Below are 27,388 nucleotides of genomic sequence, written 5' to 3' on the forward strand. Positions count from 1 at the left end.
TTTTTGCTCTTTAAGCATGCTTCACTTTGTCAGACAGGTTCAAGTGTACCTGAATCTACAAGTTATTTTTTGATTCAACAGGTCTGGCAGTAATCAGGCCTGGGTGTGGCTAGTGAAATTTAACTCAGCTTTTTAACAAATTTGTGGTTAAACAGTTCTTTCATGATTTAACAGGAGGGGGCAATACATTTTATTTTTATTTTTCAGGTAGGGCCGGATAGATTTGGACAGCTTTTTTCCCTTAATAAATGAAGTCATCATTTAAAAACTGTTTTTCATTTACTTGCAATACCTTGGCGTAATATTAAAATGAGTTTGATTATCTGAATCTTTTAAGTGTGATAAATGTGCAAAAAATAAAAAACAGGAAGAGGCAAAAACCTCTTCACAGTATTTGGAAGATATTACCTTTATTCAATGAGCATTTTCATCCTATCACACTGAATATGATTTTGTTCTGTTTTCTTTAGGGTCAGAAAGGTGAACCTGGCCTTCTCATAGACTCTAGTGGTAAACCCATTAACATGGGGGAGCTGGCTGGACAGCTGGTGAGAGACCTGCGGCTTTCATTCAGATAAATGAGATTAGATTAGAACTTTTAAGCATCCATAGCATTGTTAGATAATTGATGTAGTTACAGTACTATCTGTTTTAGGGTGAACCAGGACCTCCAGGACCAGAGGGGCCTTTGGTGAGCTTTTGGATTTTTGTCCAGCTGGGGTATACCACACAGAAAAGCTCTATGTTTACCTGCAAAATGTCCCTAGTATTAAGAAATGCATTTACCATTTTTAAAACTGCTGATATTTCAAGAGTATATGTCATAGATATGTATAAAATATATTAGAATTTTTAACTCTTTAGGGTCCAGTTGGGCCACCTGGACCAAAAGGAGAAATCGGATTACCAGGCAGACCAGTGAGTAACTCTTATCAAATCTAACAAGATTTTCTATTATTTTACATATTTTATATTATTATAGACTTTTGCAGTTACTGTCAGTAGCAACGCATTAGCCAATATAATTCATCAAACATATAGTTGGCATAATTACTTTTTATTAAATTTTAATTAAACGTAATTATTTTTTATAATTTTTTATTTACTTTAAATTAACATATGCATTTGCTTTGAAACAATTATATACTTACTACATAATATACACAATTATATAATTATTCAGTTGAATAAATAATTTATCAAATAAAGTATTAATAAAAACATGATTGTTTTTTATGAGGATAATGTGTGTACTATGTGTTTTATAGATATATGAGTGTACGTATACTGTTTATTGTGTGTTTTTAAGCCAGTGTCAAATATGAATTTCTGTTCAGACAATCAAGTAAAGTAAAGTAAAGTGAAGTAAAGTAAAGATACAAAAAAGAACAGTTAAGAACAAGTGAAAAGTCAGAAAATTCAAATGTTGGTCACATGCCTGAACATACAGGAATAGAGATAATATAGTCATTAAAGGTTATAGATAATGGTCAGTTTTGTTCTAGTAGAAGTAAACGCTTTTCAAAAAGCAGCAATGAAGATAAAATAGTCAGATGAGAGTCTAAGGCAAATAAAAAAAATAACAAATTTAATTAGCAGTCATTTACTGGCAGTGTTGAGCAATATTAGTTATACTTTTCATTTCATTTAGTAATGTCTCTGATATTGTAATATCTTTTCTTATTGTGGTTGAAAATTACATATACTGTGATAAAGCTTTTGGTTGAACATTACTTAGATCATGGTAAATATTTTTGTCATATTGCTCACCTCTAAGTAGTAAAACAGGGAGCAGCTAGAATGACAACACATAATGGTCTAACAATCGGAGACCATAAATCACAGAAACTTCAAATTTGGTAGGTTGATCTTGAATCATTCTCATTACTCAGCCACACACAAAGACTTCCTGCCATTTGTTTACTCTGAATAAACCTAGTACAGAAAATTCTATGGAATCCCATTATGAAAAGTTATCAAAATCATGTTGAACTGTAATTCAGCATGGTCATTCCCAGCCAAAATAATGGACATGGTCAGCATTACTTAAATGACCAGTAACACAGTAAGATTTATTGTAATACATTGATTTTATAATGTATTGGTTGATATGTGTCCGTCTAGGCACCAGACAAACATAAAAATGTCTCTGTGGGATCATTAGCCCATCAGATTGAATTTTTGCATGTAGTGCATTTGTCCTACTTCTGTCTTCTTTCTCACATGCTTACTATCAAAAAGATGCTTAATACCTTGGAAAATATGTGCTTGACTAAGATGCCTAAACCCTGATAATTGTTGCTTGCAGATAATTTATTTTCTATTTTATTATTTTTTTCACTGAATATTATTATTTTTATTAGTTCATAATTTGGTACATTCCTGAAAATCCAATATTCTTAATCAAAAGGGTCGTCCTGGACTAAATGGTAAAAAAGGACAGAAAGGCGATTCAGGTGGAGGATATGGTTATGGACATCAGGTAGATAATGAACAACTTTGAACAACAAACATACTATTTTTTGTTTTGTTTTAATTGTTACTACAGGTGTGTACAGTATACTATATACAATCCTAAAGATTTTAAACTGGTTTTAGGGACCCCCTGGGCCGCCTGGGCCACCTGGTCCTCCAGGACCTCAAGTTTCTGTGGGACGATATGATGTAAGTAATTAATGTTTAAAAAAATAAAAAAAATAAAAAAAATAAACAAGTACCTCATAATTTGTGGGTTTATTTGTCATTAAAATAGTATTTGTACTGGCTCATAATATTTAATTTGGTCTGCCTCTAGGGTTATGATGAAGGCAACTCAAGATTTCCCCATGGTGAGTAAATTAATCTGATTTGTCATTTTCCAATTCATATCTGGTGTTATCACATTCCATTTTAGTTTATTATTAATATGTTTATAAGAATATTTGTTTGCTTGGTGTGCTCTTATGGTAATGAATTCTTCAGAAAATTGTTTACATTACTTTGTATAAAAGCATCTGCTCACTGAATGAATGTAAACATATCTGACATTTCATTACCTCAGGTATAAAAGGGGACAAGGGTGAAAGAGGAACACCTGGCATCCCTGGCTTGCCAGGTAAGAGACATCAAGCCTTTTTATAGAAACAGTTGAATAAGGATTTTTCTAAACAACAAAATGTGAACATGATTTGAATGGCAACATTTTCTGTCATAGGTCTCACTACCACCTTTGACATTCATGCATTTAAGGTATGATGATTCCAAATTTATGCAAGTTTCCTCTTTACATGTTATGTTATGCTGAATACGTGCAGTACATGGAAATTGTACTTGATTTTGTAATATGTTATGCTGTAGCATGAGATGAAAGGGGAGCTTGGTCCTAAAGGACAGAAGGGAGAACCAGGAGGAGGTTACTATGACCCTCATCATAGTGGAGCACAAGGTCCACCCGGAATACCTGGACCACCGGTCACTGCACATACATGAAACTATGCTTCTTAGATTCTGAGTAAACTATTCTGTCTTGTTGTTGACTAATTTATTTATTTATTTATTTTGGGTATAGGGCCCTAGAGGAGAATCTATTAATGGGCCTCCAGGACATCCAGGGCCCCCAGGGCCGCCTGGAGTCCCAGGAACCAGTTATGATGGTCGCCCAGGTAGTCCAGGTCCACCAGGTCCACCTGGACCCCCTGGATCATTGCTGCCAGGTGCCCACCAACCCTCACAAAGTATGGAATTTACACACAGCCACTCACATGTAAAATATCTTTTGGGTGCTGAAGGATGCATCTTAGAAACTGACCTGTTTCATGTCCTGATCTCTGCCTTTTTCCAGTCTTGTCTCAAACTGCCCTATCCAAAAAATGCAAAAGCCAATAAATTAAAGATTTTGCCTTTTACTTTTAATACCTTGATCCTTTAGCAATTCGTATTCCTGGGCCTCCTGGACCTCCTGGACCCCCTGGACCTCCTGGATATTTAACTGGGGTGAGTTACACTATACTGTGACACTACTTACTGTGTGTAGGTACATTGATCTTTTCTTTTGTAGTTAGTTGGTCTGTTGTTTTTTCCTCAGGTTATGGTTTTGAGGTCTGTTGACACCATGACTGCAACAACTATCCGGTATCCTGAAGGCACGCTAATCTTTGTAAAAGACAACAGAGAACTTTATATGAGAGTACTTGATGGCATCAGAGAAGTCAAGGTAATTGTCTATTATTGTTTCTCCATTTTTTTGTAAGAAGAGTGGAAACTTAAAGGGGTCATATGATGCAATCATGCATAGATAACATCCCTAAAGTTCCAAAGACTTAAATCTCAAATCCATAGAGATATTCTTTATAAAAGTTAAGACTCGAGCACGCCTGTGTGGGAAGATTTGCATAACACCAGACAAATGTTCACGCAAAGAAAGAAGGGGTAACTTTGATTCTCACTATAGTATTGTTGCCTCCGCCGCCATGTCGTGGAGACGCTGTGTGTTTCGTTGTGAAAGCAAAACTAATTTGTTTGATAAAATATGTGTCAAAATAACATTTGTCACCAAAAATCATTCCATTTGCTGAAACACAGAGAAAGTTGTGGCCAAAATAAAACACAACTTTACCCCCTAGTGGATGAAAACCTCCCCAACAATGCATAAGGGTTAAAGAATTTGCCACTGATGATTCAAACCCCATTGCGCGATATGCAACGCAACTTGTAAAAAGACAGTATAAGTCATTATAATCTGTAAATATGTCCCCACTGGATGCAACAAATGCCACATTTGCAATGGTTTGTATTGTTTTTGTTTTCATCGCACTGGAACACGGTATTACAGTATGGTAAGGGGCAACATTTCCATCACACACTTGAGGTATTCAGCCAATCACAACGCACTGGATAGCTGGAAAATCAGAGCACACCTCAGTTTTCAGAACGATGAGCTTTCAAAAAGGCGATGCATAGAGGAGCAGCAATAATCTACAGTATGTGGAAAATAATGTTTTTTGTACCTTAAACCACATAAACACATTGCATTACACCTCTAATACCCTGCATGTTGCCCAGCTGGGGTGAGTTGAGAACGGTCAGATACACAAAATAACGTTATTTTCAGCAATGTCATATGACCCCTTTAAGAGTGAAATGTGGAAAATTAAGTATACATACAGTAAGAGTTCTTGTTTTTGTGAATTTTTGCATAGACAACGCCACATGAATGACTGAATATTTAAATAGAACAAGTAGGAAATTTTTCATGCTTGCAGCGTTTCTCAATCAGTGCCCTGCTGAAAAAACAAACAGTATATGCTGGTTAGGTATGTTTTGAAGCGGTCTAAGCTGGTCCTCAGCTGGTCATGAGCTGGTTTAAGCTGGTCAAGTGCTGGTCATGTGCTGGTCCTAAGATGGTGCTGAGCAGGAGCTAGTTGGGTAGGACCAGTTTAAACCAGCTCAAACCAGCACCCATGCTTCAAATCATTTTTTCAACAGGGTGGGCAATAAGTTTCTTAAGCAAGGGACCATACCAATAGGCAAGTGGCAAAACTGGTTTAAAACACCTATTGATTTGAAAATGGTAAGTATCAAATAGAAGGGTCATTAAGATTCACGGTCAAAAGTAGTGAAGTGGTTACACCTATTGACTGGCAAAAAACCTGGCAACATTAGTGTTTCACGTGAATGCCACAAAAGCACACCCAAAATTGAAAAGAACAGTTACAGAAGTTTAACAGAACAAGAAATTGGAAACTACCTTTTTACGGATTGCTGAAAGCTACAGAAAGATAGATATTTGCTCAGAACATTATAATGCCTGATTTGTATTTGTTTTTATTTCAGCTTGGTGAATACACCCCATTCCCCAAGGGTCTGGTGAGTAACATGTACAGCATTTAGTAAAAGGTCACACAGATTCCTCCTGAAATTACTGGATTTCGCATGCAAAATTTCACCAAGTAATAGTAAATGTCACCATAACTTAAGACGCAAGTAAAGGGATCAAATCACAATATGTATATAGCTAGCCCTTGCTATGTTTTTGCCCTGTTGTTTCTTAGGATGAACAGATGGAAGCAGTAGAGCCTCCACAAGTGGTTCAGGACTACCCCACAACTTCTCCACAACAAGGCCCTCCACAACCAGGAGCCCAGTACCCTGTGCCCCTTGATCCCAGACTTCAGCCATCATATGACCCACAACATAGATATACATTTCCACACTACTATTCTCCAACTGATCCACGACATTCTCCATCAATCGACTCAATTTACCAGCACCATCCTGATTCCAGAAAGCACCTTCCCAACAGCCACCCAGATCATCCTGGCTATCCTGACAGCAGATATGAACGTACACACCACCACAGGCCTGTCATTCAAGAGCCTAAACTTCCAGCTCACACACACACATCAGGCCGTGCAGTAAGTACCTTATCATTTAAATGAGGTGTAGTTGTTTGCTAGTCTGTTGTTCTTTTTCCTGCACCCCGTGACAAATTTCCTGCTAATTATAGAAGGAAGAAATCTGCAGCATACTGTAAACAATCATCAACCACTAATAGACTTGCTGAAAGGCTTGCTTATAATAACAAGCATTCACAAAAACTTGCATAGTAAAAGATAGTGAAATTATTCTGCTCATGCCTCAAGGGGAAAAAGTTGACAAATAACTTACAGCAGGATTTGTACAAATTTCAACACATACTATTATATGCTATCAACGGGAAGAGCACATATAAGACCAAAAGATAAGACGTTAATATATGTTACAGCAAAAGTAATTTGACATAGGCATTGTTGAAACTAACTAATATATCTACACATTTTCCTATATTTACTTTAATACTGATGAATATTCAAAACGCCTTTGTGTGTGTGTGTGTGTTTGCCTTTTTTAGAAATAGTAGAGGATAATAAGAATTAAAAATAAAAGACAAGATTCACAAAGGATACCCTTTCAGGGTAATGCATTACAAGTAACTTGAGTTACGTAATCATATTACTTTTTTAAGTAACTAGTAAAGAAATGCATTACTTTTTAATTTACAGTAATATATCTGAGTATACTTTGTTTTCCCAAGTTTTGACTAACAGCTCTCCTGTTCCCGTGCTGAGAGAAATCTGGAGACTTTGTGTGTGCAGTGTAAACATGATGGTTACTGTTGTTCTTCACTACAAATGTCAACATCTCACTTGCACAAAAACAGATTTAGTATTCTTCCAAATGCATAAAATAGCATTATAATGACAGTAAAATTCTAACTCAGAATATGATGCAAACCTGCAATAATTTAATATGTTAATAATTAAATTTACATTTACTTCAGCCTGAGGCTTATTCATTTCACTTTTGTTGTGAAAGGGCTTTTACATATTCCAAATATATATTATATTATATTATATTATTCAATTCAATTCAATTCAAGTTTATTTGTATAGCGCTTTTTACAAAACAAATCGTTACAAAGCAACTTTACAGAAAATTATGTTTCTACAATATTTAGTAGTAGCTAGTAGTTTGTGCACATTTGACAGGATTTTAGAAAAACTAAAAAATAATAATAATACAAGACGTAGTCAGCTAGACGATGAACTATCAATATTATTAATTAAGTTATTATATGATTAAGTCACACATTTAGGAATAATTGTTAGTTCTGTTTGTTCATTCAGGGTTAGCATCATCTGAGGTCCTCTGAGGGTCAGCATCATCTCTTCTCAGGTGTTCTGGATCCAGACTGGAGCTTGTGTAAATCCTAGTTACCACGGGATGTGAATCCCGTGGCAAAACATAGAAACAAAATACAGACATCATTAGCATAGCTGCTGATCCAACAAAGTAAAATTAGTTTAACCCAAGCTAATGAATAAAAATGCACCTTTGATCAGATGCAACTACACTCACAATTAAAAAGATACATTATTCGAATGCTTGGCGAAAGAGATGTGTTTTTAATCTAGATTTAAACAAAGAGAGTGTGTCTGAACCCCGAACATTATCAGGAAGGCTATTCCAGAGTTTGGGAGCCAAATGTGAGAAGGCTCTACCTCCTTTAGTGGACTTTGCTATCCTAGGAACTACTAAAAGTCCAGCGTTTTGTGACCTTAGGGTGCGTGATGGGTTGTAACGTGGTAGAAGGCTAGTTAGGTACGCAGGAGCTAAACCATTTAGGGCCTTATAGGTAAGTAATGATAATTTGTAACTGATGCGGAACTTAATAGGTAGCCAGTGCAGAGACTGTAAAATTGGGGTAATATGATCATATTTTCTTGACCTCGTAAGGACTCTCGCTGCTGCATTTTGGACGACCTGTAGCTTGTTTATTGAAGAAGCAGGACAACCACCTAGAAGTGCATTACAATAGTCCAGTCTAGAGGTCATGAATGCATGAACTAGCTTTTCTGCATCAGAAACAGATAACATGTTTCGTAGCTTGGCAATGTTTCTAAGATGGAAGAATGCAATTTTTGTAACATTGGAAATATGATTTTCAAAAGACAAATTGCTGTCTAATATAACACCCAGATTTCTGACTGTAGAGGAAGTTACAGTACATCCGTCTAGTTGCAGATTGTAATCTACAAGATTCTGTGTAGTGTTTTTTGGTCCAATAATTAATATCTCCGTCTTATCCAAATTTAATTGGAGAAAATTCTTTGTCATCCAATCTTTTACATTTTTAACACACTCTGTTAGCTTAGATAATTGGGAAGTTTCATCTGGTCTCGTTGATATATATAGCTGAGTATCATCAGCATAACAGTGGAAGCTAATTCCGTATTTTCTAATAATATTACCAAGGGGCAACATGTATATTGAAAATAGAAGGGGACCTAGGACGGATCCTTGTGGCACTCCATATTTTACTGATGATAAATGAGATGACTCCCCATTTAAGTAAACAAAATGGTAGCGATCGGACAGGTAGGATCTAAACCATCTTAGAGCCTGCCCTTGAATACCTGTATAGTTTTGTAATCGATCTATGAGTATGTCATGATCTATGGTGTCGAACGCAGCACTAAGATCAAGTAAGACTAGAAATGAGATGCAGCCTTGGTCTGACGCAAGGAGCAGGTCATTTGTAATTTTAACAAGTGCAGTTTCTGTGCTATGGTGGGGCCTGAAACCTGACTGAAATTCTTCATACAGATCATTTTTATGCAGGAAGGTGCTCAATTGAGCAGACACAACTTTTTCTAAAATTTTAGACATAAATGGAAGATTTGAAATAGGCCTATAATTTGCCAGTACACTAGGATCTAGTTTTGGTTTCTTAATAAGAGGCTTGATAACCGCCAGCTTGAATGGTTTTGGGACGTGTCCTAAAGATAACGACGAGTTTATGATATTGAGAAGCGGTTCTTCGGCTACAGGTAACAGCTCTTTCAGTAATTTAGTGGGTACAGGATCTAATAAACATGTTGTTGGTTTAGATACAGTGATAAGTTTATTTAGCTCTTCCTGTCCTATGGTTGTAAAGCACTGCAGTTTATCTTTGGGTGCGATGGATGAAACTGAAGTGTTAGATGCTGTAGAATCTACATTCGCTATTGTATTTCTAATGTTATCTATTTTATCAGTGAAGAAATTCATAAAGTCATTACTATTTAACGTTGGTGGAATATTTGAATCAGGTGGCATCTGGTAATTTGTTAACTTAGCCACTGTGTTAAATAAAAACCTTGGATTGTTTTGGTTATTTTCAATGAGTTTGTGTATATGCTCTGCCCTAGCAGTTTTTAGAGCCTGTCTATAGCTGGACATACTGTTTTTCCATGCAATTCTAAAAACTTCTAAGTTAGTTTTTCTCCATTTGCGTTCAAGACTACGAGTTACTTTCTTGAGAGAGTGAGTATTACTGTTATACCATGGTACAGTACGTTTTTCTCTAACTTTTTTCAATTTGATTGGGGCAACAGCTTCTAATGTATTAGAGAAAATAGTGCCCATGTTGTCAGTAATTTTGTCTAATTCATGTGTATTTTTGGGTACAAATAGCAGTTGAGATAGATCAGGCAGGTTATTTGCGAATCTGTCTTTGGTGGCTGGAACAATAGTTCTGCCCAGACGGTAATGCTGCGACATATAGTTAATATCAGTGATACGCAGCATGCACGATACGAGGAAATGGTCTGTAATATCATCACTTTGAGGTACAATATCTATAGCAGTAAGATCGATGCCATGCGATATAATTAAATCTAGTGTATGATTAAAACGATGAGTGGGCCCGGTGACATTTTGCTTGACTCCAAAGGAGTTTATTAGGTCAGTAAACGCAAGTCCTAATGTATCATTTGTATTATCAACGTGAATATTAAAATCTCCCATGATTAGCGCTTTATCAACTGTAACTAGAAGGTCTGAGAGGAAATCTGCAAATTCTTTTAGGAATTCTGTATACGGCCCTGGTGGTCTATACACAGTAGCCAGAGCAAGAGATACATTAGATTTCTTTTGCATGTCTGACAGAGTAACATTTAGCATTAGTATTTCAAAAGAGTTAAACCTGTATCCTGTTTTCTGGGTAACATTGAGAATATCACTATATATAGAATATCACTATATATTATTATATTATATTATATTATATTATATTATATTATATTATATTATATTATATTATATTATATTATATTATATTATATTATATTATATTATATTAATCAAAGCAAGCCCAATCCAGATGAGAAAAAGTAATGCAAAAGTAACATAGCGCATTACTTTCCATAGAAAGTAACTTAGTAATGCAATTAGTTACTCTTTAGGGAGTAACTCGATATTGTAATGCATTACTTTTTAAAGTAACTTTCCTCAACAATGTAAGCCAAGGGAAATCCACAACACTTGGTAAAACTAAAAAAACTTGCCACAGAAGCTTTTGTTATATCAGTGTTCATTAAATTAGCTTTAAATAGCCTTAAATTATTTTACTGCTCAAAAATGTGAAATCAGTCATTTGGTGAGCAGAAGAAAGCTTCTTTGAAAAAAAAAAAAATATATATATATATATATATATATATATATATATATATATATATATATATATGTATGTGTGTGTGTGTGTGTGTGTGTGTGTGTTATTATTATTATTATTTTATTTTATTTTATTTTATTTTATTTTATTTTATTTTATTATATTATAAATAATATTTAAAATGATTTGTTACAGACCTCAACTGTGCTTTATGTGATATATTAAAACATGCAGGTGATGTGTACAACTCATCAGTGTTGTTTGTACAGCATATTAAAAAAAACAGAGACTTTGTTCATATAAAGTGAAGAATGTCAGGTGATAATCTAAATTATTTTAATGTTCTTGTAAACTTTTTTTTTTTTTTAATATAATGTATAACTATCTTTCACCTGATTTTGTCACCCTAGCTGCACCTGATCGCTCTCAACTCACCCCAGCTGGGCAACATGCAGGGTATTAAAGGTGTAGATCACCAGTGCTTCTTACAGGCCCAAGCCATTGGACTCAAAGGAACGTTCAGGGCTTTCCTGTCATCCCGGTTACAGGATCTATACAGCATTGTTCGACAGAACAACAGGGAACTGCTACCTATAGTCAATCTTCAAGTAAGATCCTTCCTTTGTCCACACACAACACTATTGCTTTACAGAACATACTGTAATCTCTTTAATACAGTCTTATACCGAGCTGTTTAATATGTTCACAGGATGAGGAATTATTCAGCAACTGGGAATCCATCTTTAGTGGCTCAGATGGCAAGATGAATGATGGTGTCCACATCTATTCATTTGATGGTCGAGATGTCCTTGATAACGATGCCTGGTAAGTAGGTCTAACACACATCTACAGCTAAAATCTCAACAGAACTGATTAGTATGATTTACCCATTTTTTTCTGTATAACCACTTTAATAGGCCAGAGAAGATGGTATGGCATGGATCAAACCCTCAAGGAGGCAGGGAGACAGACAGCTACTGTGAAACATGGCGAACGGGTAGTCATGCCGTCACTGGCATGGCTTCCTCTCTCCAAGAAGGCTACCTACTTCAGCAGTTGCCACGTGGCTGCAGCAGCTCTTTTATCGTACTGTGCATTGAAAACAGCTACATTGCTGAGTGAACCAAAATGTTTGCTAAACCATTAGTTTCCTTGAGTCACACCACAAGCTAAAACTTAGTGTTTTATGATTGATGGTGATACTGTTTATGTTAGTTTACATGTATTTTAGAATTACATTTTGACTTTTTATGTATTAACTGCTGTGTGACAGCCATTTGTTTCAAAACAAACTGATATACTTAGGATTTTACATCATAAGCCTTAAAACAAACACATTTTGTCATAGCAGAGAACATACAATGAAATACTTGAGGATTTTAAAAAGATTAAAGGTAAATTCAGGAGGGAAATTGCTTTAATTACTTAATTTTGTTTTATATTTTTTAACATAAGTGTACATATTATATTTTCACAAATAACAGGATGGTACAGATCACCCTCAGGAAAAAATAAAAACATTTAAAATACAGCTAATTTTAAAATGGACATTCACAATATATTGCCAAAGAAAAGGGCTACATTCCAAATTTTAATAACTAATTCTCTTTAAACTACCTTGCTGTCATAACCATTTTAATTCACAATTGTATTTGATTTTATGTAAACATATGTAACCTTTCTACATTTTTATACTTTGCAACTCCGTTACATCAAACATTCCATGATGTAATGCAATATGACTGGTTGACTTTCTCTACAGAAAGATGACGACTATTAATAAACATATGTAAATCATTGTTTTTGTATTATTATTTATTTTGGTTTTTACACACAACCTGAATACAATTTTGAAAGAGTTGCAGTTCTCTGTACTTTACAGGCTGCTGTCAAATGTGACCTCTAAAAATATCAAAGCATTATTACTTTTTTTTATTTACTGTTTTTTAATGGCACTTACATTAATAAACAAATACAACCTCTATTGTTTACTCATCACTGGTTGCAGTACTTCTAAAAATTCTATAATATATATTTCAGAAATAAAAAGTCAATTGCTTGATACTCATCTTACCCCAAATGTTTGAATGGTAGTGTTTTGTAAGGTTTTATTTCAGAAAGAATTTGTTTTTTGAGGGTACAATTTAATAACTCACTCATAGCCTCACTCGTAACCTGGAGTCATGTTTCCATCTGCAAACACAGACGAGCATAACACAAAGTGATATAAATAGTGACACCTCCCAGTGCTGCTGGACTTTCTACCAGCACGCTTGTAGGAGTAAATAAAGTGTTATTTAAAGTAGAGCTTGCAGCAGTCTAAATAAACAGGCTAAGTCAAGAAAATAATTTTATCATGGCTACACTGACAATTTTTGGTGCTCAAACTCTTAATTTATGGCTAGATTCCTCATGTCAGTCTAGTATACACCTAATTTATCTTTCAACCAATGTGATAGAAAAAAAAACTGGTATGCAGTGTAGACAGGTCTGCAAAAATAACCAACCAATCCAACAATTACCTATACTGTTTATGTTAGTTTACATGTATTTTAGAATTACATTTTGACTTTTTATGTATTAACTGCTGTGTGACAGCCATTTATTTCAAAACAAACTGATATACTTAGGTTTTTACATCATAAGCCTTAAAACAAACACATTTTTGTCATAGCAGAGAACATTCAATGAAATACTTGAGCATTTAAAAAAATGACTAAAGGTAAATTCAGGAGGGAAATTGCTTTAATTACTAAATTTTGTTTTATATTTTTTTAAACATAAATGTACATATTAAAAATTGGAATTCTACTTCTGTAACTATCAAAAAATAACCATCACTTATACACATTATAATTTGCTTTGTTTCCACCTTGGAATACATTTTATCACTGAAAGATAAACCAGCTTCACTGGCAGGATTTCATTTACATCTACCTGAATCACTCCTATGTCAAGAGATAGAACAAGACATCAGAACGCAAACTAAAAGCTAATCATTATCCTTGTAATTTAAACATTATTTGGTAGCACTTTATTTTACAGTCCTGTTCCTCGTGTACATACTATGTACTTATTATAGTAATTTCAATAACTATGTAATAACTAGGTATTAACCCTGAACCTACCCCTAACCCTACCCCATGCGGTTACCTTGTTTTATCAGAACTTTCTTAGATAAATACACTGTAAGTACACTATAAGTACATGTTAGTACACGTACTGTAAAATAAAGTGCAACCCATTATTCTTTCTTATCCTTAACATTAAATTACTTTTATTACATGAACAGGACTTCTATTATAGGCCCCATAAATCAAGATTATATTTAGTCTTTTTTGTTAAGTCTGTACATTTTTTCTTTGCCACTTTTGCTCTGTCTTGCTCACTGGGTGCTGTAGGATATTAAGGCATATGTTCCTGTAATGCTGGTTTGAAAAAATTGGAATTTTACAAAAAAAAAAAAAAAAAATACAAAGTACACATATAAAGGATACCAATTACTTTATTGGTAACAATCCATTTGTAATTAGACATGGTCTGTAATTCCTAATGTAATTACACTATAAAATAAAAATAAAAAAACAGTAGTAATCATTTTAAAATACAGTAGAACTAAGCAAGTGTTCTGTGAACAATCTTATTATCTTTGTGTGATATTTCCTTTATAAACTTTCTATAAAGTTAACACTGAGTAACTTACATTTCCATCAAAACATGGTCATTCACATATTTTGTTCCTTCGACAACGGCGAACTTTGTGTAATCAAGCAATGCACAGATTAAAGTGTTGATGAATCAATTTCACATCCCGGGTTCATAACATTCCGTTATCACGCCGCGTTAGCATCAACACTGTTTTCCATTTCCTACTCCTGCTTACTGGTGAGTCGAAACCCACACTGAGCTATCCAGGATACAAAGAAAACCCTAACAAAAAAAGGTCCCCACTCTAGGAGAAAAAATAAAATAAATCATCCAAACCTATAGCTAATAATCAGTAATCAGCTTTAAGGACATATTACAAATATCAGCATTTCTTGATAACTGCTTGGCCAATCAATTAAGAGAACTGGAACTAAAAGCTATACAATAGTAATTATTTAAATTTCAATTATTCGCTGCAAATAATACTTCTGCCATCATGGTACACTGAAACCAAAAGTAATCCCATCAGAGGCTAGAAAGCCAAACTTGCCATGTTTGGCTTCCAAACATTCCTTGCAAAAATCATTTTACATTCCTTGTTCACCCTAACAAAAACAACCATATGAAATGATAAAACAGTAAAATCAAGGATCTGATAAAATCTCGATCCAAGACTACATTTTCCACTGGCATTCCATCCTAATGACAACCTCAACTTTTATATTTACTTTCCACAAAATGTAATTAGAATTTGATAAGTAATTAAAAACAAAAGCTATTCCTAAAAATATGTCAAACATAAAATAACAAAAAGGGTATTCATACTAAAAATAATACAATATTCTGATTTTGAAGTAACAGTTTAAAAGATGGAGAAACGCCACATGTAGGCACAATTCCTTTGAATCTCATGTCTTAATGCTGGCTCCATTTTGTTCCGTTGTGCCTTCACTAGCAGCCGTTGTCATGGGAGTAAGTTCAGTGGCTATAGCTACTTCCGTAGTGTCCTCCTGTGCTCTTTGATTGCGGTAATGACGTGTGATTATAAAAGCACTACAGCTCAGATAAACCACAGTCAGCAGAGTGAAGTAAAAGAAATAAACAAAAAACTGCAAGAGAAAGACAGAAACAGAATCAGGCCAAAATCTTTCTGCATTGTAAAATTACTGTACTTTCTTCTTCTATTAACAAGTTGGTGGTATCCATAACTGGTCCTGTTTTTCTGTGTAAATATTAACTGAAGTCAATCTAGAAATTTACACACCTGAGAGTGAACATTCAAAGCCAATCCCCTCTTATCTGCCACAATGACAGTGATGATCGTTTTCAGGACTGTTCCAAGAAAAGTGTTTACTCCAAACACTAAAGCACACAGTTCTTTAGTGAGAGAGGAGGCAATCTGGAAGCTGAGAAGAAAAACACAAAATGAGTTTAGGAACAAAATGCAGAGAACTGAAGCATTTATTTTTCTTTGTGTTATTTAGTTTTAGTTCCATCAAAAGCTCCTCATGGGGCAAACTACAATGAACTTGAACTTCAAAGCAAAGTTCTTGCTCTCCATGAAATAAGCTAATGTTTTCACAGGTGCATACACATCTGCTTTTAAAACAGTGACTTTGAAACACTGAATGCAATGTTTGTAAGACATTAAAACATAAGACATTTAAAAATATTTTAAATAATAATAAAATAAATAAATAGGTTTATAACTCACATAGCGATTGGCACCAGGAACTGGTAGAAGCCTCTGAACAGGGCATATGCCACATAGCAAACCCAGATGTTATCTGTGATACCCATGAGAAGCAGTAGACCAGCCTGTACTCCAGTGATCAATCCAATCACCAGTTCCGACCAAAGATTCCATCGAATTTTCACATAGCCTGCTGCAAATGATGTGACTGCACCTATGGAGCACATAAAGTGTGACTGTCATGTAATACTCATGCAAAGCTGATTAACAAACACAAGTCAAAATCTGTTCATAACAAGTGCAAAGCAAACAGTCCGAAAAACTTTTGCAAACATTTTCTACTTTTGTGTCATGTACACTAGTGATCTTCATTCCTATTTCTGAAAAGCCACTTTCCTCTTGTGTTTAGCTCAAACTCTGATTAAGCGCACCTGAATCAACGAAAAAAGGTCTTTGTTTTACTTGGAAGAAACTCCAATAAGGAATAAGCAATACTGATTTATACAGTATTTTGTTTTGTGTTTTTCAAGCATGAGTCATGCCAAAGCTCAAAGGTTGAAGAACATGAACTTTGCTTGTTCTCACCAAATAAACCATCTTGTATGATGTAAACCTTATTTTGATTCATGTGGAGATCAAACTTCAAGATCCTATTAAAAAAAAAAAAAACAAAAAAAAACAACAACAACAACAACTGTAGGTCACAGTGACCTGTCAAAGCCATTGAGAACACTGATAGCAAAATTTGAATTCTGGCCAGTTAAAATATGGAAATTAATGTTCATGCTTTCGACCGATAACTAATAAACTTATACTGTTAAGTGAGAGAGCAAGACAGAGATTGAAATCGCAACAACAACAAAAACTAATACTGTACAGGTGCTGGTCATATAATTAGAATATCATCAAAAAGTTGATTTCACTAATTCCAATCAAAAAGTGTAACTTGTATATTATAGTCATTCATTACACACAGACTGATATATTTCAAATGTTTATTTCTTTTAATTTTGATGATTATAACTGACAACTAAGGAACATCCCAAATTCAATTAATTATCTTAATGATTTAGATATAGTACCTCAAAGTGAAATTGTTACGGACCACTACCTTGTATCTGGCATGCTCCATATTAGTGATATTAACTATATGGCTCCGCATTATCATCCGGGTAGAACTATTGTCCCAACCACTATAGATAGATACACAAATAAACTGCCTGATTTTTCTCAACAGCTCTCGGTACTCATAAATACACATGGACTAGACGAAATGTCAAGCAAAACCTTTCTGTCAAAAAGGGGCACTATCTTCCCTAATACATTAAAAAAGGTTAGAGTAAAACATACTGAACCATGGTTCAACAGCAATACCCATTCTCTCAAGAAAGAATACTATAACAATTGTATAATCGACAGCCTCTTATAATTTAGCTTTATTCATCGCACACAAAGAAAATCTGCAGTGCTTTATAACTATAGGACAAGAAGATCTAAAACTTATCGGTGCATCTAAAGCAAAAACATGTTTATTAGATCCTGTACCCAGTACCCACTAAATTACTGAAAGAGTTGTTATATGTAGCAGAAGAACCATTTCTCAGGCAGTTATTAAGCCTCTTATTAAGAAACCACAACTAGATCCTATTGAATCAAATTACATACCCATTTCAATCTTCCGTTTAAGTCTAAAATTTTAGAAAAAGTTGCATCTGCTCAATTGCGCAATTTATATATATATAAAAGCCCGATTCCAAAAAGTTGGGACACTCAAATTATGAGTAAAAAAGGAATGAAATGATTTACAAATCTCATAAACTTATATTTTATTCACAATAGAATATAGATAACATATCAAATGTGTAAAGTGAGACCTTTTGAAACGTCATGCCAAATATTGGCTCATTTCGGATTTCATGAGAGCTACTGTACACACTCCAAAAAAGTTGGGACAGGTAGCAATAAGAGGGCGGAAAAGTTAAATATACATACAAGGAACAGCTGTAGGACCAATTTGCAACTTATTAAGTCAATTGGCAACATGATTGGGTATAAAAAAAAGAGCCTCTCAGAGTGGCAGTGTCTCAGAAGTCAAGATGGGCAGAGGATCACCAATTCCCCCAATGCTGCGGCAAAAAATAGTGCAGCAATATCAGAAAGGAGTTTCTCGGGTGAAAAATTGCAAAGAGTTTGAAGTTATTATAATCTACACTGCATAATATCATCCAAAGATTCAGAGAATCTGGAACAATCTCTGTGTGTAAGAGTCAAGGTCGGAAAACCATACTGGATGCCCATGATCTTCGGGCCCTTAGACAGCACTGCATCACATACAGGAATGCTACTGTAATGGAAATCACAACATGGGCTCAGAAATACTTCCAAAAAACATTGTCGGTGAACACAATCCACCGTGACATTTGCCGTTGCCGGCTAAAACTCTATAGGTAAAAAAAAAAAAAGCCATATCTAAACACGATCAAGAAGTGCAGGCATATTCTCTGGGCCAAGGCTCATTTAAAATGGACTGTGGCAAAGTGGAAAACTGTTCTGTGGCCAGACCAAACAAAATTTGAAATTCTATTTGGAAAACTGGTACGCCATGTCATCCGGACTAAAGAGGAAAAGGACAACTTAAGTTGTTCTAAATCATAGAATCTCTTTAGCCAATCTTTCACAATTTATCTCATAACCTTTTCCTTCTTTTGCTTGGGTGGAACATCATTTTTTGCTTAGTTGGAACAGCAGCTATGATAATTTTTCCTCTATTACCTTCTCTGTTACTGCCAGGGGATGCCCCGTTGTAACTAGGAATTAAACAAGCTTCTGTCTGGATCAAGACCTTACAAAGACCTGAGATGACCCAACACCTGAGAAGAGATGATGCCAACCTCTCAGAAGACCTCATATGATGCCAACCCTCAACAACCAAAATTTCAACATGCCAAAAACTTCAACAACCATAATTGTACTTGGCTGGACTGTCCAACAATTTTATACATAGCATTTACATAACCCTTGAGCTGTCAAACATCCGCTGGATAAAACAAAATGACACTTTACTTCATCCATGTGGACTTTTGCTGAAATCTGATAAACTGAGATATCTGAGAGCAGGTAACATGAAAAATAGTTCATCAATGTCATTTCAATTTGCTACTGACAATGGCTACGTTTACATGCACACAAATAATCTGTTTGTAATCGGATTGATGGCTCAATCGGATTGAAAAACGTTAATAAACACCTTAATCGATCCAACTGAGCTCTATCTGAAATAAATTTTGATCGGATTGAAGGGGGTGGTTTATTCCTCTTCTAATACGATTGAGCGTGCATGTAAACACTTAATTGGATTGAACCACAAAACTGAAAAAACTGTGCATGTGCAATGATGCTGAAATAACTTAAAGGGGGGGGGGGGGGTGAAATGCTATTTCATGCATACTGAGTTTTTTACACTGTTAAAGAGTTGGATTCCCATGCTAAACATGGACAAAGTTTCAAAAATTAAGTTGTACGTTTGAAGGAGTATTTCTGTTCCAAAAATACTCCTTCCGGTTTGTCACAAGTTTCGGAAAGTTTTTTTCGAGTATGGCTCTGTTTGAAGTTAGATGGAGCGGAATTTCCTTATATGGGTCCTGAGGGCACGTCTGCCGGAAGAGCGCGCGCTCCCGTATAGCAGAGCAGACACATTCACTGATCAGAGCGAGAGCGTCGCGAAATGTCACAAAAGGAGCGTGTTTTTGGTTGCCAGGGCAAGACAACCCTGCACAGATTACCAAAAGAGAAACAGCATTAAGGGACCAGTGGATGGAGTTTATTTTTACAGAGCATCAACTGAGTTGTGCAAGTGTTTATGTTTGTTCCCCTGCATTTCGAAGAAGCTTGTTTTACAAACAAGGCCCAGTTTGACGCCGGATTTGCACATCGTTTATTTCTTAAGGATAATGCAGTCCCAACGAAAAAGGGTCACGATCGGGTGTTGGAACCGCATGCGGTGAGTAAAACTGCTTCAAATATCTCGGTGTTGTTAACTTAGCTATCGGCGTGTAAGCACATCAAGTAAACAACATGCAATGTTGTCATCAAACTGCACGAGTAAAACTGCTTCAAATATCTCTGTGTTGTTAACTTAGATATCGGCGCGTAAGCACATCAAGTAAACAACATGCGATGTTGTCATCAAACTGCACTTTCCACATGTACAGCTAAAAAAAAAATAAAAAAAATAAAAAAAAGACGACAAAGTGGAACTTAGTCCTTTGGCAAAACCGCTAAGCAAATATATACAGTTTCAGTACATACCACATAGAGACTTTGTTGCTGATGCTGCTCTTGTTAAATTTCAGCCTCCTGATCTGATTCTGGATCATAAATATACGCTGAATCTGACTGTTAGCCATGGTTTGTTTTGGTTGGTTTTGTCCTCACGGTGTCACAGCTTCCAAACGCTCTCAACGCAAAAGCCTACTGGCGCTCGTGACTCTTTAGCTCCGCCCACACGTCACGCCTCCAGCCGGTCGTGTTTTTCCGGGAAAAATCGGTACAGACTATCTTTTTCTTATGAATATAATAAAACTAAAGACTTTTTGGAGTTATGAAGGATGCAGTACTACTCTATAGGTACTCAAGATAAACAGGATATTGAGTGAAAACGAGCATTTCACCCCCCCTTTAATGACCTATGACCCATGGAACCAGCAGCTATTCCTTGTGAATAAAGTGTTGTATTAATGCACGTCCTGTCATTATAAAACTCTCCTTTGACTCTGCAACTGTTAAGTGGAGCAGGACAACCTGTTTTGGGCAAGGTGGGGGGGGGGGGGTTTATAACGGGGGTTGCGTGATAAATATGAGCAGCATAACACAGCAGTAGATTTATATTCATATTTATCCATAGACGGGTAAATATTAATTCTGTTGTTAAAAACAAATAAAGAGAGTGGTTATTATGTGCAAAAAGTGAGAAACTCGATATTATCTATATGTCACATTCACTTTTCACTTTCACTATTTGAGCAGTGTGCATGTCAGGAAAAAAAAAATATTCAGATTTGAAGCTTGACATATAAACACGCACATTTACCTGATCACTTTATTTAGTGTTCATGTAAACACTACAATCAGATTCATCAATCGTAATTAATTCAGTCCAATTGAACCAAAAAGTCTGCACGTAAACGTAGCCATTGTAGCAATACATGGCTGGCTGAAAATTTACAAGATAATCAACAGGGTGATTTTTTTTATTTTATGCTGACTTTAAATCTTTCTACCATTTACTGCTATTCATATAAAACAGTGTTTGGATAATGACAAGTTATCTAAATCTTCATATCTATATTAATGACCAGTTAGTTTTTAAGTGACATCTACTCTGTAATTAATGAATATTTGGTGAGCAAGAAAACATGCCTCTTGTATGTTTTTCTGCTAACAACCTGTTCATTTATTTGCTTAAGAAATCAGAGTGAATGCTACTTAAAGTTTGATTCTGTTGTTAAGATTATCAGTATTTTTTTTTTTTTACTTTTAAAAAGAAAATATGGTAACTAAAACACACTAAAATCCATCTTACCTAATAAGGTAGAGGCAGCTTCAACTGCTCCGTTGTAAACATGTTTGTTCTCTGTGGCCGGGTAGACTTTATTCCAGAGGATGTGCACATAAAATAGAACTAAATAGTAACCAGTGGAATTGAACACCCACCACAAGCTCCAAAGCCTTAAACTGGGAACTTTCACAACATGTTTTAACTCCTTCAGCATCTGAACAAATGCTGAATTTGCCAAGGATAGGGATTTGTGGTTACTTCTTTGTGCTGCCACACTGCCATCATTCTCCTCAAGCTTCATTCTGGCCAATTCTGATTGAGCTGCTTCCTCCTTTCTTTGCTCTTCCAGGCGTACTTGGTTGAAAAACAAGCTACGTTTGGGCCATGGCAGCCAGAAGGACAAGAGTAACCCAAAAGTGACAAATCCCAGAGAGACTGCACTTAACGTCCTGTATGATATACCTCCTAGTGACACACATATCTGACCAAGCACAGAGCTTGTGAAGACTCCCATGAGCACAGATGAGCGGGAATAGCTGGCTACACGCTGGTAAACAGTAGCTGGTATTAGCGAGAAAATATACGAAGAGTACGCCACACGGGCAGCCATGGTGATGCCATAAAAGAACTCCATAAACTGCATCTCCAGCAATGAGGTTCCCAAAAGCAGGACAAGCCAAATGGAAACATGACTCAAGCTCTGCAGGATCAGCACAGGTTTGTATCGTAGGTAATCTGTCAGCAGAAAGACAGGCACCAGCACAGCCATATAAGAATATGTGAGGACTGGATTTATTTCATTGGTAACCTGTAAAAACCACAGAAAGCCATTATTACATGGGGTAGACAAAGCAAGATAACTGTAACGTGCTATAAACGTAATAGCAATAACAGACTTACACTTACCTCCACCACCAGGAATGTACAGTGTGAAATGTCAGATTATGAATATTTTAATTGTTAACCACGGGTAAAGCATGAACATTGTGAAAAAACGTTAATCCAGGATTTTGTTTATAATGACCCAGCCCTTCTGTATGCTATCTGAAATGAGGGTAGTGCACATAGAGAACAAATGGTATCCCAGATTATACTTCATATAATTGTAGAAAAGAGGTTGATTTTGAACTACAGTTTTAGTCCATACCAAAAGTGAATCTTTGGGGTGACTGAAATAAGTATTTTCCTCATACACTATATTGCCAAAAGTATTGGGACACCAGTTCTGGTTACTTTTTAGTAATTTCCATTAGTACAAATCTTAATGTTTAAACATAGTGATATTCTAGGGAATTGTGTGCTTCTGATTTTATTGCAACAGTTTGGATAGGACCCTTTTCTATTCTAACATGACAATGCCATTGTGTATAAAGAAAGGCTCAAAAAGAAATTATTTATTCAGTCAATGTGGAAGAACTTGACTGGTCAGCAGAAAGCCAAGTCTTGTGATTTTAAATACAGATCTGGAGCCAAAAACTCACCAACAAACATCAATGACCTGTACATATGAGTACAGTCATTTTATTCACTTACAAACTGTTGCAACAGAGATGGAAATAAAATGTTAATACATGAATTATGTTTCCATCTTTGTTGCCATAGTTTTGGAAGTAGCTTTTTTTCTGTTCTAAAGAAGGGGGTGTCGAAAAACTTTTTTTCCATATAGTGTATTTACAAGTCATTGGTGTTTGGTGATGAGTTTTTGGCTATTCATATAAGAATAGAAAAGGGTCCCATCCAAATTGTTTCTATAAAATTAAAAGCACACAATTCCCTAGAATATCTTTATAGAAATATTTAATATTAAGACTTATATTCATGGAAATTACTAAAGTAATCAAACCTGTTAATTAGAAGAGAGTGTTCGAATACTTTTGGCAATATACTTCATCACAGTTACAGCCCATCGTTCATAATCTGATGATGGGTTTTGTAATGGATAACATTATTACGGCAACATAAAACAATAATTCACATTACAGAGGTTAATTTACGATTATTTTACCACATTCAACTATTACAATTACACAGCATAAATGTAACAGTGGCCTTTGTACTTCTAGTTTAATTGTAACTGACTCCAATACTGCAAGTTATAAATTTAACTGACATGGGTACCGACTGTTAATATATCAAAAGATGTCTGATGCAAATTTCAATGCATCATGAATATTGCCTGAAAAAAAAAAAAAACCCAGACAAATGATCAATACACAATAGTTACCAAAGCAGGAAGACTGAAAAAATGTGTCCTGGTTTTTACTAATCAGATCAGACACACGTATGACACATGAATGTAACAACTTTTTAGGTGTCCTTTTATTTACTAATATTTCATACAAATATGTAACGTGAAAGATAACATGGGCTAAACAGAAGTGTTGTAATCCATGAGACAACACTGGGCAAAAAACAAGTCAAAACATGGACCTACTGTAATCCATTTTTCAGTATTTAACAGTGGAAAATTCCTATACAGATATTCTCTGTATGAGGTCGACTAATTTTATGGTTTTAGTACTAACCTTTTTTTAAAAACACCCAGTTAGAGCCTGATAAGATCAATACACTGAGTACAAATTCATGAGTGTTCACAAATGTAATCGTATAGTTAATAAATCAGCATAATTGTTTCAGTGCCTCCTCAAAGCAGATATGACCCACTTTGGAGGAATGTGAACTCTGACCACATTCACATGGCTTGCCAGACCCCAGTAGCTTTGTCAGAGTTTGAAAACTCACACAGAGTCACGTGTCTACTAGATACTGGGAAAATAAATAAATACATATGTTCACAAAATAAATACAAAATTAAATAAAAAATTAAACTTTGAAGTATAATTGATCAAAATTCAAGATTTAATTATATTTCAAGTGTTTTTTTTTCTTTTCTCCGACAAACTTAGAAAAAGATTAGAATAAAAGTAGAATAGCACCACACCTGTTCTCTAGTGAAGTTCTTCTCTGTACTGAGCAGGTATGGTGTGATAAACGGCTCTCCAGGCTTCAGCTGCACCATGAAGCCATAGAAACAAAGATAAACCACGGACCATATCCAGGTACTGGTCTGCTGCGTTTGGGTTTCCGGATCTTCCGTGGATTCATGGATGACCGGCTCTGGAGTCACATTTTCCAAAGTGTGTCCATTGCCATCAGTCCTTGTGTCCTCCTTAACATCCTCAGTGCATTCATTGCATGTAATCACTTCCACCATGTTACAGCAATAATGATGCTGTAAAGCTAAACTATTTAATGATGTATAAAATACAAAAAGTAAGTTGATCCTCAAATTTAATAGCTGAAGGCTTAGCAGTGATCACAGTCCAGTAACAATCAAGCGACTGCAAGTAAATCCTAAGGCATGTGTTGTGTTAACTATTACCGGAGGCTGAGAGGAATTATTCAGAATGATACAGCAATGTGTTAAACAGCTACAAGCTGACATATTTTGTGTGTAAGCATTCACCTTTGTCCAACTTCCAACACCATCAATGATTACAAAGTACTGTAAATGGACTGCACATTGTGATTCTGTAAAGAAGCACAAAGCAAATCCAATTGTTATATGGCAAATATGTACTCTAATGAGCATAGTTATACATATATACAAATATTATTTACACTTAATCTGTTATTTTCTTGTTCTTGGGTCCTATAATAAATAAGAAATAGACTTTTAACAACATATTAAACTGACATATCTATCAGAACACTTATAGCCACGTGTCAGTCAAAGGAGGTTGCAAACATGTGCTCTTGTATCTAATGCATACTTACTGTAAATGTTCTGTAACAGACTCAGTGAACTCACATTTATCCACAAATCAAATGTGCAATGTCAGCTCTTACACAAATCTCATGACTACGTCTGCTTGTACATGCATAACAATGTCTCGCGGTCTCTTAATGTTGTTTGCACATAATACCACCCGTATTCAAGAACGGATCGAGTTGTGTGTCGCGTTAAACTTGCCTGTTGCTTTCCTGTAGTCAAGTGTAATCCTTTTTTATGTTGAGGCTGACGGTGAGCTAATAATGCTACTTAAAATAATATAGTGATAGTGTAAGTCACTTAAGCGACAACAACGCGACAGACTTAAGCCCATCGGTATGTAATGGAATAGCCAGACGTACCTGATATGTCACTGAAAGCAGTTCTCCAGTCTAAAATCCACGAGACACACACTCGCCTGCAGTTACGCGCACAGACATTACGCGCGCTCAATGACACATGGTCTGCGCATGCGCACCGGATGTTTATCTGAAGTTGAAGAACGAATCGTTCTTTAAAAGAATCTCTTTAATGAACACATATAACCATGGAACATTTCACAAAACCGGTCTAAATGATTTGTTCAGAACGAATCACAGCCTCGAGTTAACTGAATGAACTGAGCCGATGTTCATTGGGGAGTTTTAACTCTCTATAAAATATCTTTATTTTTTGACAAACAGAGCTTTTCGATCATGGTGTTAAATTGTATAAGCCAATCCGAAAGAATAATTTGCCATGTGTGTTTTGAGAATCTACAACATGAATTCTATTGCTAATAGGCCTACATCAAAACATGAAGCTGCTGTTTTTGTTTGTTTGTTTTTAAAGCCACAACGTAACACATGCATTCCAGCGGGTCTATTATAAGCACTGGAGATAAAAACCCATCGCTCAAGGCTTGCAACAAAAAAATACGTAACTTATTCAGAATGTTACAAAATGTGATCATTCTGTACCTTGTGTAATGGGCAATGATGCCAAGGAGAGCGCTCCAAGCATGGTAAGAAGGTCTAGTAGTCCTTGTCATTTGTAGTCCTTGTCATTTGTAGTCCTTGTTGTTACGCGGAGTTGTAAGAGAAGTAGAGCTGGATGAGTTAGGATGTCTTACCAACAGAGGGCACTCCAGGTTGCGAAAAATAAATATATCTGAGCACCTCTAGGGGATCTTCTTAAACATGGTCAAACCTTGGGACGGAGGCTCAATTTTCATTGTAGGAATGTGAAGCACCACTCGGTGGAACCTACTTCATTCAGGTGACAACAATTGTCCTGTACATTTTAAACCCCTGCTTTGTACTTGCATTAACAACAAACTATTTACTTTCCCAGTTCCTAAGTCTTATTAAGTATTTCAGAAAGCTAGTGGCTGACGTCACTTCAAAACTAAAATATAAAACACATCAAGGAAACTATTTATCACATTTACCATCTGCAGCATGTCATGTGTTTTCTACTGTCCTCATGTATTATGGTCCAGGTCAGGAGTGCAAAAGCTTTTGTGAAAGACGGACTCAAGCTGTTGCGTTTTCTTTCTCTGAGAATACAGGGGAATTATTTTTTTTTTTTTTTTTTTTTTTTACCACAAAAAGGCATTAGAGTTATACTAAAAGGCTTTTTATTTGCTAAAAATAAAAAATTATCAGTCAGATGACAGAAGGCATGTTCACTTTTTCAGGAAAGTTTTGATTATGTTGATTTATTAAATTTAAATCTAATTTAAATATAAATATAAATTTAATATTTAATATTTATATAAAATATTAT

At 35.4% G+C, this 27,388-nt stretch overlaps 2 protein-coding genes across 6 annotated transcripts in view; one reads left to right on the top strand and one right to left on the bottom strand.

The window, feature by feature from the left end:
• col18a1b (collagen type XVIII alpha 1 chain b) overlaps window positions 1–12,750 on the top strand; it is a 38,124-nt gene extending 25,374 nt beyond the window's left edge. For 2 of the 3 annotated variants that reach the window (XM_026261958.1, XM_026261956.1), the window contains exons 25-41: window positions 471–548; window positions 656–691; window positions 865–918; window positions 2,411–2,482; window positions 2,599–2,664; window positions 2,795–2,828; window positions 3,041–3,094; window positions 3,194–3,228; window positions 3,337–3,450; window positions 3,548–3,713; window positions 3,908–3,972; window positions 4,064–4,192; window positions 5,812–5,844; window positions 6,030–6,392; window positions 11,362–11,559; window positions 11,661–11,776; window positions 11,869–12,750. In XM_026261958.1, the coding sequence (XP_026117743.1) occupies window positions 471–548; window positions 656–691; window positions 865–918; window positions 2,411–2,482; window positions 2,599–2,664; window positions 2,795–2,828; window positions 3,041–3,094; window positions 3,194–3,228; window positions 3,337–3,450; window positions 3,548–3,713; window positions 3,908–3,972; window positions 4,064–4,192; window positions 5,812–5,844; window positions 6,030–6,392; window positions 11,362–11,559; window positions 11,661–11,776; window positions 11,869–12,073 (1,818 nt within the window). In that variant the 3' untranslated portion in view covers window positions 12,074–12,750. The remainder of the gene's footprint in view (window positions 1–470; window positions 549–655; window positions 692–864; window positions 919–2,410; window positions 2,483–2,598; window positions 2,665–2,794; window positions 2,829–3,040; window positions 3,095–3,193; window positions 3,229–3,336; window positions 3,451–3,547; window positions 3,714–3,907; window positions 3,973–4,063; window positions 4,193–5,811; window positions 5,845–6,029; window positions 6,393–11,361; window positions 11,560–11,660; window positions 11,777–11,868) is intronic. The other variant, XM_026261957.1, reaches the window with a different exon arrangement.
• A 1,691-nt stretch (window positions 12,751–14,441) lies between these two features.
• On the bottom strand, window positions 14,442–26,736 carry slc19a1 (solute carrier family 19 member 1). Of its 3 annotated transcripts, none has more exons than XM_026261962.1 (7): window positions 26,581–26,736; window positions 25,316–25,380; window positions 24,791–25,094; window positions 21,874–22,657; window positions 16,314–16,506; window positions 15,864–16,005; window positions 14,442–15,708 (listed from the first exon to the last, which is right to left on the bottom strand). In XM_026261962.1, exons 2-7 carry the CDS (start codon window positions 25,336–25,338, stop codon window positions 15,508–15,510), a joined length of 1,647 nt encoding a protein of 548 aa, XP_026117747.1. In that variant the 5' UTR covers window positions 25,339–25,380; window positions 26,581–26,736; the 3' UTR covers window positions 14,442–15,507. The 3 variants fall into 3 exon arrangements, with proteins under 3 accessions (XP_026117747.1, XP_026117745.1, XP_026117748.1); XM_026261960.1 differs by lacking the exon at window positions 26,581–26,736 and adding an exon at window positions 25,984–26,179; XM_026261963.1 differs by lacking the exon at window positions 26,581–26,736 and adding an exon at window positions 25,823–25,977.
• Window positions 26,737–27,388: the final 652 nt, after the last annotated feature.

This window comes from Carassius auratus, chromosome 6 (assembly GCF_003368295.1).
Source record: "Carassius auratus strain Wakin chromosome 6, ASM336829v1, whole genome shotgun sequence".
Taxonomy (NCBI): Eukaryota; Metazoa; Chordata; class Actinopteri; order Cypriniformes; family Cyprinidae; genus Carassius; species Carassius auratus.

What these genes read in the sequence shown, in the direction of transcription:
- slc19a1 (XM_026261962.1), bottom strand. Translation starts at nt 25,338, where the DNA reads ATGGTGTTGGAAGTTGGACAAAG. An exon ending in AGCTGCCTCTACCTTATTAG is followed by an intron (nt 16,507 to 21,873) that starts GTAAGATGGATT and finishes TGTGCTCCATAG; the next exon opens with GTGCAGTCACATCATTTGCA. An exon ending in CTTTGAATGTTCACTCTCAG is followed by an intron (nt 15,709 to 15,863) that starts GTGTGTAAATTT and finishes TTTCTCTTGCAG; the next exon opens with TTTTTTGTTTATTTCTTTTA.